Raw genomic sequence first — 10492 nt, forward strand, 5'->3', positions numbered from 1 at the left:
CTCTTATAGTCAATTTGTGTTTCTCGCAGACCCTCCTTCTAAATTCATCTAGCGATGGGCGGCATTTTCAATAGTTGTCGATTTGCTAACTTAAGGCGGCAATCTTAGGCTGAGAAGACATCAGCTTTGACAAAAAAAGATCACCAATGTGAATAGAAACAAATTCTTACACTAACAAAATGTTTATAGTCATAGCAAGTATCAGCAACCACATAGAAGGCCGCCGTTTTGTTTCATTGTACCTCAGCAAGACATTATCGCTGGCTGCTGAATTATGTAAACAACGTAAGCAAATAGCGAGATCAACATCATGAAAAACTGAAAGGAGAAGATACTTAACAAGCATATTTTATAAGCTGCATCTCATCTCATTCAGTTGAGCTTCTAGCTGCTAGTTTTCTATTGCACATGTTCAAGGCTTTTAGCATTAAGGCTAGGTGGATGATGAAAGGGGGATGATGAAAAATGCAGTAGTTGAAACTACGTCTACCCTCGTTACTAATATCGTCATCATATCAATACAAAAGTTTTTTATCATAATTTTCTAGGTTAACCATTAAGTTACAGGGGGGGGGGGAGGGGGGAGAATTAACTTATGAAAGAAATAAAACTGTTCATCACTCTTTCCCAAAAATGTGTGTTTGCATATTTACATAAAAATTTCTAAGCTAATGCCTTCAGTCTCTATACTGAATTCTTTTTTGCTTGTAACAATCGCAGAAAAGTTATGATACCATCAACTGTTTGCCTTACATCTTCAGTGTCTAATCCATACCAGTCATCTATTCAGATCCCCCTTTTTACCGACTTACAGAGATAAAACCACATCCCTATGTGACAAACCCGGCAAAAACCATCGCCGGTGAAAATTTCCCAACCGGGGAGTCCATTTTCAAAAAATTGAATGACTCAAGCATTTGTTCGTTACCAATGTTCCCGACAAAGCTGAGATTTTTGTCCCAGTCAGTGTTGAGCTCCATCCTCGGCACAACTTCCCATCCCCTGCTAGTCCGAGACAAATTTTGCGTCCCCTGCCATATTTACCTGCTATCTCCCGTGAAGACAGGCTCGCCGAGCTTGTTACAAAGGGGTGTAGTACCAGTTTTACGACACTCTTTAATTAGATAGCAGAGAATATTTTGAGCAAAGGTGTGTTTTAGATATAAGAAAGAGATATACAGTCGAATCCCGTTAAGTCAAACCGTCAAGGGGTAATAAAAACGGTCATACTTGGCGAACATCCGGCTTGTCCGTTGTATGACTTTGACTTGAATAAGGTAGAAAGACCCAATAGAAAAAGAAAGTCAGTCTGACTTAGTGACAGCCTGAGCTATCCAGGGTACAACTTAAAGAGATTCGACTGTAAGTGAAAAATCTTTATACTATTGTCTTTTTAAGCAACAAACTATGACAAACATCACTTCTGATCAACAAGAAACCAGCAGAAATGCAGCTGCATGCCATGCAGAATGAGGTGGAACAGGTCGGATTTCAATATGACAGTCTTATAAAAAATTAATTCTAAAGAAAAAATTTCATTTACTTTTTAAAAGAAAACAATTAGTACTATTCAGTGATTATTCATTTATTGATTAATATTACTTATTCATACCGTATATTTAAAAAAACGCAAAACTGCTATTTGCTATAGTTTTGAAAATGTTTTCTTGCTTATAATGACAAATTAGTAAGGTGTTTAGATGATGTCAAACGTAATTTGCGTTCGAGTAAGTGCAGCTTGATAGGACAGAAAAATTTGACTGATGCTTGACAATTTTGAACTTACTATACGTTGAAACTAAAGCTTCTCCAGGCGCTTGGCTTTATGAAAACTAACTTAAAATATTGAGACATCAGTCGGGATGAAAACAATTAAAAAACGGGACTTCATGATCTCTCAAAAACTGATGTCTCAATATCTTAATTCGCCCCTTAAGATATCTGCATTTCAGAAAAGGGGCTATTTTACCACCTGACAAGATAACTAAGTCTAAATTATCAAGTATTACAATAAATTCTGGTTGATAATGGTGATAAGTAATTTTGCTGAGACAACATGCAAAACAATGTTTTTAAATATGGTAGAAGCTGAGGTGTTTCATATGTTTTCATTAATTAAGGAACATAAGCAAGTCATTAACCCGGTCAGTGATATCAGTGACAAAAACCTAATCTCTTAGTTAGCTGGAAGCACAAAACGGTTTTGACATTGTTATAAATGCAATTATTTTATCATCAATATTGGCTGACCTAAAAATATTCAAGAGGCACACTTAAATCCAACTTTGAAGACATTTTCAAAATATTTCAGAACCAGAATCAACTCATTTCACAAGTCGATAAGTATGACATTCATCAGTTTTCCACTATACAGGAAAATAAAGGTTTAATCGCCAAAAGTGTTTATTAAACTTAAATTTGTCAGTATAGATCAAGTAATGGTAGCCTCTCTATAAAGAAACATCATATACGTGACTTCATTAATGTGGTCACATTCCTCTTAAAACCAAAAATTGCTCGTATTTACAAAAAAAGTTTTCATTTGTTTCGTAGATTTTCGTAGAGGCACTTTGATCAAAACGCCTCTTATGTTTGTGCATCTAATTCACACCACAATACTACACTTTTTTAGTCGACATTTTGCAAATAGCAAACATTTCTAGAGCTTTCTAAGCCATGTTAAACAAATCGCTAAGCTGAAGACTTCGAAACAGTGAGAGCAAAATACCCATACCTGTGAGAAACAGTCCCTCTAAATACCGGCATATTGAGATGCTTTATCACTTCTCAAAAGTAGTCAGGTGCTTTGATGCCTGTTGCTTCCCAATGTGTAGAAAAATCTTAAATCAAGCAAATAATTAATTATTTAGGGATGATAAATTTGGAATAGTGGATGTCGATGTTATAGCTTAAAAGAATCTTCCTTCGAAACATATTTTGGGTAGGCAGAGAAAATTTCAAAGGACTTGCAAACAGTCAATTTCGTGAAGTTTTTAAGCTGATAAAACAAGGATTGTTTTCTTTAGAACACATACTTTGTAGTCGAGCTATTCTTGGTTTCTAATAGGTTAATGTAAGTTTCTATAGAACACAAATTATGAATCAAAATATAATTTGCTATTCTTCACCTGCGAAAAATTATTTTACAAAATGTAATCAATTAGGCAACAAAATAATGTACTGGAAGTTTAACAGCTGTATAAATCTTCCTATTCAATTTAATGAAAGTTTCGCAAAATACAGTTTCAATTGAGTCAAAATAGTAATGATGTCGTCAACATACAAGCCCTATTGATGCTCATTAGGAAAACTGTAAATGTGGTAGCTGCAAGTTTAACACAACATCATTTATAAACAGCAAACATGAATTGTTACAAATTAAATTGATTCTATTGGTTTGATTTTAAATTTATAGGGAGGGTTGCCCTTTAGCGTTGCTGATTTGTAAGAGACACTGGAGTTACCAAGTTACAAAATTACAATAAATTAATACAAAGAATAAAACTTCAACTAATACAAAATTACAAAACAAAATTAAAAGGATAACATATTACTTAATACAATTTTAATCAAAAGTGCAAAATTCATATGAAAAGTTGTCGCTTGTTTACATTCGGTTGGGAGGCTTTTCTGTATTTTGGCACCTCAAAATGAAAAACATTTTTGTCCATTACATAATCCTTTTACGGGCAGCTGTAGGTCAGTGGCAGAGCTGTGCCACGTTAACTGGAAAATAAATGTGAATCAATCACCCATATACTTTATGGTCTTTCTAGCCTGAGCATTCAAGGTATGCTTGTTGCATCAAAACTGCTGTTGGCTAAGCTAAGCAGGATCTATCCAAAATCCAACAAAAAATCCTTTTGAATAAAAGCTATGAGCATCATTCTAAACTATCTTTTAAGAATATACAAAAAGAATAGAAAAGCCATATACAAGGGAAAACTCCCATAACTGACTACAGGATTTATTAAAGCGCGCCGTTTGGTATTGTAATTAAATGGAAACTGAAACAACGAAAAGCTTTTTAGTGCGTTTTATCTCTTTTCAGTGTCAGCGAACATACGGCTAAGTGTGCATAAAGAATTTGCATGGCTAAAATCATCACTGGAGATAAAAATGTTGATAAAAGCATTATGCACCATTCAAAAACCTCTATTCATAAATGAAAGGCAAATCAATAAGACGTGCAATGTTCTTGACTTGTTGATGAATAATAATGAAAAGGGATTTTCACATTATCGCTAAAACCGGAGACGCCTACATTCCGTTTGATAACGTCCCATTTACACGATCACAATTTCAAATATAAGTACGGCCATTCCCTTTCGTTATTTCCACCGTCAACATGGCAATGAGAAACCTGTGACTGACCCTGGGTTGTAATTAGAAAGTATTTAGACCACGTAGAAATGTATTTAGACAAATTCATCGGCTTGAAATATGAAGGTACTGGAGGTATCTCTGACAAAACATAATAAGTCTAGACATACAAGAGGCATATTAAAGTTTCTGGGCTTTTGTAGGGTCATTACACACATCTAAAAAGTAATTTTGCTCACATTAGGAAAAGTTTCTCTTTATCATACACTTAACAAGTTACATGCATATACTAAAGCAATCATGTGGTACTTTGATCAAATTTTGGAAGCCGGCAACCACTTTAATAATGAGAATCATCACAAAGCATATGAAAGACTTATATGTTGATGACACCATAATTGAACTCCAATTAGAACTGTTCACTCAATTGAAGCTGTGTTCTGTGAATTGATGCCATAAACAGCTAATTACGTTGAGCTTTAGCAACAAAAGTATGAAAAAACTGTGAAAATATTCCATTGAATAAGGGAAGGTATGAATGAATGTATACCCTGTTTTAAAGAGAAGTAAAGAGAATGGGTTTGGTTGGGCATATGATAGACAATTAAACAGTAGGTAATAGAAATCAAATACACAGTTAAGTCCAATTTGCTGTTTGTAACAGATAAAAAAAGCAAAATTTAAGTACGCCGAGCCATTGAATCTGTCAAATAGAATTAGAAGATTAAATTGAACTAGAGTAGTGTGAGTCTAAAACAGAAATGCAAAAACAGAGCCTGATGCAGCAGCCTTACCTATTAATGTCATATTTGTAAAGGAGTCTTTCGTAACACCCCACCATACTGGAACGAACTAAAATATATAATTATTCATGTTATACATCGCACAGTGCGCTGATATATGACAACACGTCCTTCCAAGAAAGCAACAGGCAATCATGAACTCCTAAACTAGAATCCCAGCTAGGAAAATTGCATTATTCTGGAACCTAACGCTGTAAGTTTTTTATGCGATTAATGAATAAGAAATCGCACAAACGCGGCATATTTATCACACAGTTACGCAAATTTCTAATACAATCAGCATAGACTGTTTCTTTCGTTAAAGCGCGTGGTAAACAGAATGGCAAATCACGCGTGAATGGCTTGGTTTTCTTCATCCATTCAAAGTGAAAAACATACTCACAAACTAGCTGAAAAAAATCCAGTCTTCGTGCGTTCTCTGGAAATCAATTGAAGTTAACGAACACCATTGGAATCACTGGACAACTATTGTATAAAGCACAATTTAATGTAGTTTCGTGAGAGAAAAGAGAATGAAAAAGCCTTTCTCCGTTTTCCTATTAAGGTAGCAGTTAACCATTAAATTGTCATAAAATGTTTGAAAAATCAATTTTTATTTTTAATATTGAAAATGCTCTGTCATCTGTTCTAAACTGATTCTCAAATTTTCTCTCGAATATCTCCACGTTTTACCCCCGAAAGAAGCTTTGAAAATAGAGAGGTGTGATAAATTCTCCATAGCAACGCCTTAGCAACGAATGTTTGAAATTTTTACAGTTTGTCCTGTCCCCAAAATTTTGGAAAATAACGCCCAAGAGATTCCCGAAAGACCCAATATGAGTCACAAGTGCAGCCTCTCAGTCATAAGATCCTCAAACAGAGGCTGTTGTGCTTTTCATGCGATCTTTCTCAATTCTGATAGCAAATTTGTCTTACGCTTGAGAAACAGTAACTGCCTCTTGATACAGTTGTAATGGGGAACAAAAAAGCTTACAGAAAATCAAGATCTAGGAAAAGAAAGTTCTGTCGAAACCAGCACAGCGCAATGCCTGAAGAAATTTCTGAATCGACTGGAGTGACAGAAGCAGAGACACCGTTGGCTAGGCCTAGGTGCAGACCGGAAGACGATGGTGTTGAAGAACGATCAACCTCAGCCAAGAAACTCAAGCTGTCTGACTTATTTGTCAAGTCATCTACCCCCACAAATCATGAGGTAGGGGATGGTTTTGTCATTGTAAGCATGGCATTCTTACGAGAGATTGTTTCTTTTGGTGTCTGCCCAAATTGCAAAGCCCCCTTAACAATCAAAAACTTGTTAGAGAGAAAGATGGGGTTTTCCTACCTCATGATATTGTCATGTCAGAAATGTGAATGGAAGGAAGAGAAAAGGACATCAGAAACCCTTGTCAATTCAACTCCAGGCCAAAGCTCATTTGAAATCAATCTGAGAATGATAATGGGCTTCAGGGAGTTTGGTCAGGGCCTGGCATCTATGTACACACTTTGCCGTGTTGTTAACATGCCTCCACCAATGTCAAAGCCAGCATATAATAAGGCTGTCAAACTACTACAACCATTTTACACTGAAGTAGCTGTTTCTAGCATGAAAAAGGCTGCTGAAGATACAAAATCTTTCCTCAATCAAAGCAATGAAGAGGGTCCAGTCAATTGTAGTGTTTCAATAGATGGAACTTGGCAGAGACGTGGACATGCATCTCTGAATGGTGTTGTAACAGCAATTGCTAAAGAATCTGGAAAATGTGTTGATTTTCAGGTTAAATCAAAGATTTGCAAAGCATGTGAGAAATGGAAGCAGCTTAAAGGAACAGAAAAGTATGATGCATGGAAAGCAGCCCATAAATGCCCGATAAATCACAAGGGGTCTTCTGGGGCAATGGAATCTGCTGGGGCTGTTGAGATATTCAGGAGATCAATTCCTTTTCTGAATCTTAGGTTTACTGGATATATTGGAGATGGAGACAGCAATTCTTATGCAAGTGTGGTTGCAGATGCCCCTTATGATAGTATTGATATAAGAAAACTGGAATGTGTTGGACATGTTCAAAAGCGAATGGGCACGCGCCTTAGAAATCTCCGAAAGTCTTTCTCAGGTCAGAAGTTATCAGATGGAAAAAGAATTGGTGGCAAAGGGAGACTAACTGATAAAGTCATTAACACAATACAGAATTATTATGGATTGGCAATTAGGCAAAATGTTGGCCAACTTTATGCAATGAAGAAAGCTGTTGGTGCTGTCTTGTACCATATTTCAGAGAATGAAAGTAATGAAGATCGTCATAAGTTTTGTCCTAGGTCTGCAGACAGCTGGTGTAAATTCCAGGCAGACAAAATAACTGAGAAAAACACATACAAAGAAAAGATATCCCTGCCAAAAGCAATAAAAGAAGTTGTAACACCAATCTTTAAAGACCTTAGTAGTAATAATTTATTGGAGAGATGCTTGCATGGACAAACGCAAAATTCAAATGAGTCATTGAATAAGCATATATGGCAGAGATGTTCAAAGACAATGTTTTCAGCAAGACACATTGTTGAGATAGCCACAGCATCTGCAGTTTTATATTACAATGATGGAAGCAGAGGTTTAAATCTTGTTCTTGCTAAGCTTGGGATTGCTGCTGGTACATTCACAAATCAAATGGCAATTGCTACTGATGCTGCTCGATTAAAGAATATGCAGAGAAAGTCTAAAAAAAATGTCAAAAAAAGAAGAAAGAAGTTGAGGGCCATTAGAAAGGGATTCCAGGACACTGATATGGAAAATGAAGGCAATGTTTATGACTCTGGTGCCCACTAGATTAGTAAAACCTCTGATTTAACTATGGTTTTATGTTTAAAGCAGATTTTCTCAAATTGTAAAAAACGCATCTTTTGGTAGCTTTTAACAAGGATTGCAACACAACCATTGTAGGTATATGCTTGTAATTTGGCATTCTTAAAGAGTAAGGCCTTATGAAGGGGCTGAACCACAAACATGTTGCCTATTTGTGCCTTTGCAGTCATGCAAAGAGTTTTAATGTTGCCCAAACTCTGTAAAATTAGTCGCATTTATAATTTTTCAATTTTTTCAACAAAACAATACATCTTGATAATGTTTTTTTGGTTCAGCCCCTGTAACATGTTATTATGCTCAAAACTGTAAAGTTTCATAGCTAGGTAGGTTGTGGTTCCTTTTTTATCCTTGTTAGAAGAGTACCCATATTTTCCCCTAATCATGATCAATCAAGTGTAACTAATTAATTGTTTTGCATAATTTTTATGAAAAACCCCCTCTTGAGTAATTAACTTTCAATTTAGATCTAAATGAGATCATTAATCCTTGCAATAAAAATTTTTCACCTAATGGTTATCTGCTACCTTAATGACAAAGAAATGCCTCAATAATGCATTTTGCAATGGCGTTCCTCCTTCAGTCACAAAGCTATTTAAATGTGGCTGGCTTTGATGGGCAGACTCATTTAGCCAATCACCCAAATATTCCCAATGCTTTGAGCCCTTATCAAATGAAATTCTTTTTTATCACCGTATATGATAAAAAACACAGACAAATGTCGATATGGTGCACAAAGATTTGCTTGTCTAAAAATTAAGACGTGTTCAGCATTAAGATGAATCCGCGATATCATGATACCCGTGATCAAAATACGCGATCCAGATGTGTTAGTATGTGGTTGGAATAAAGGACTCACGGTTAATGCTTTCCAAAGCTGTTGTTATACAGAATGTTACCAGAAAGAATATTGATACTGTATGCATTGGATTTGCTGGCTAATATGGTTAATTCACAGAGGGCAAGAAAAATCCGAGGGGCAATTCACTCTTTCAAATAGCGTATTAGATTTTCTCTAAAACAAAAGGATTTTGGGGGATTTCCAGATAAAACAATAGGTTTTCCACCAAAGATGTACGATATTTTTTGGAGTGATTGCCCCTCGGAAAAATCCATTTACTGGCGGCACAATTCTTTTGCAAAATCAAAATCGCCACACGCATAATGATTTTTTCTGTGCATATCTAAAGCCCAGAACAGACAGTGATAAGATTCTGCATTGCGTGCTCCCATTTTAGTATTGACATCTCTACTATCAACAGTACACATGTACCAACTGAGCTTGAGGAGTGAGGGGGACAAGGGACGCAGAGCATCTTACAGAGTGAGGGGGGCCAAAACGTTTTGAGGGGCTGAACATGCTGAAAACCAAAAGCAAGGCAACTTTTTGTATGGTTTTAAGTACATTTTGAAAATTATTTAGGAGACTAATGCCCCCTCAGCCCCCTGCTTCCACGGTCCCTGGGGTAGATGTTGGACAAAAAAAGCATACTAGCTGGTATGTGTTTATGATTTGTCTTGGCAGCGTGCACAGGCTTGTAGGTCTAAGACAGAGTTAAGAATATATTGTAATCACATCTATAATTATATAACATTCGTAAAAAACAAGGAGCTTCCCCAATAAACTTTTAGTGAACATGAATGTCTTCTACAACAAAATCCCAAAACCAATTCGTGCCATGAAATCCCACATATTGTAAATCCAACCATATGACGCAGAAATGAGCAAGCATATAAATTTTTTTCATTAATGCATCAAGAAACCCTCTCCGCATAATGTAATTTGAAAAAGAATCTGGAAACTTAAAATCTGCCAATGTTCGTTATGAAATCAAATTTTGTCCCTTAGTTTACTTATTTTAGCCTGATGATCGCATTAAGTGTGTATCTCGGAGAAGCAACTTAGAATAACCATGTTTTAGCACTTATTATCCCTGCATTGTGAGTATTTCTGCCTTATGCAGTGGCATGTAACAGGCATGGTTGTTGCATCAGAGATTGGTTTTATCTAGTTTTTGTGGTCAGTTTAATTTGAGCAAATTAGGAAAAACACAATGTATTGTAATATCTGAATACTTTACTCATCCATTTTTAGTTGGTAATTTGCTGTGGAATGGTCTATATGTAAAGATGAAGAGATCATTTCATATCGACATATATTTACAGTAATTCTACAAAGAGGGTCTCAACGATAAAGCAAATTTTAAAATGCAGATAAAACAATCATAATGCATGGCCGCAGACTTACTCATGGCAGTTATGTCTGACAACTGCATGATTTCTATATACTAACTATTAATTATTTAAAATAATAGACAAATACAGCTGATAACGATGCTTCTAACAAAACAAATACAATTTTTTGTCGCACTTCTTCATTCGACTTCGAGCTTTAACTACTTAATTAAATGATGAAACCGACTAGGCGAAGCGATATACTAATAACTTCATCTATTGCATTTCCTTGCTCATTAAGCTTTGAGATCTAATTTTCACTATGATGAGTTTTTACGGTCACTCTTCCAGAAACTACATT

At 35.7% G+C, this 10492-nt stretch overlaps 1 protein-coding gene across 1 annotated transcript; it reads left to right on the forward strand.

Annotated features, from left to right (window-relative positions):
- Positions 1-5662: 5662 nt before the first annotated feature.
- Positions 5663-10270, forward strand: LOC148960237 (uncharacterized). The gene has a single exon (XM_089108531.1). The coding sequence runs from the start codon at positions 6079-6081 to the stop codon at positions 7921-7923; it is 1845 nt and encodes a 614-aa protein (XP_088964657.1). The 5' UTR covers positions 5663-6078; the 3' UTR covers positions 7924-10270.
- The last annotated feature ends 222 nt before the right edge of the window (positions 10271-10492 follow it).

The sequence above is a fragment of the Rhopilema esculentum genome, chromosome 5, assembly GCF_057945365.1.
Source record: "Rhopilema esculentum isolate cy_ngs chromosome 5, ASM5794536v1, whole genome shotgun sequence".
In the NCBI taxonomy this organism is placed as follows: Eukaryota; Metazoa; Cnidaria; class Scyphozoa; order Rhizostomeae; family Rhizostomatidae; genus Rhopilema; species Rhopilema esculentum.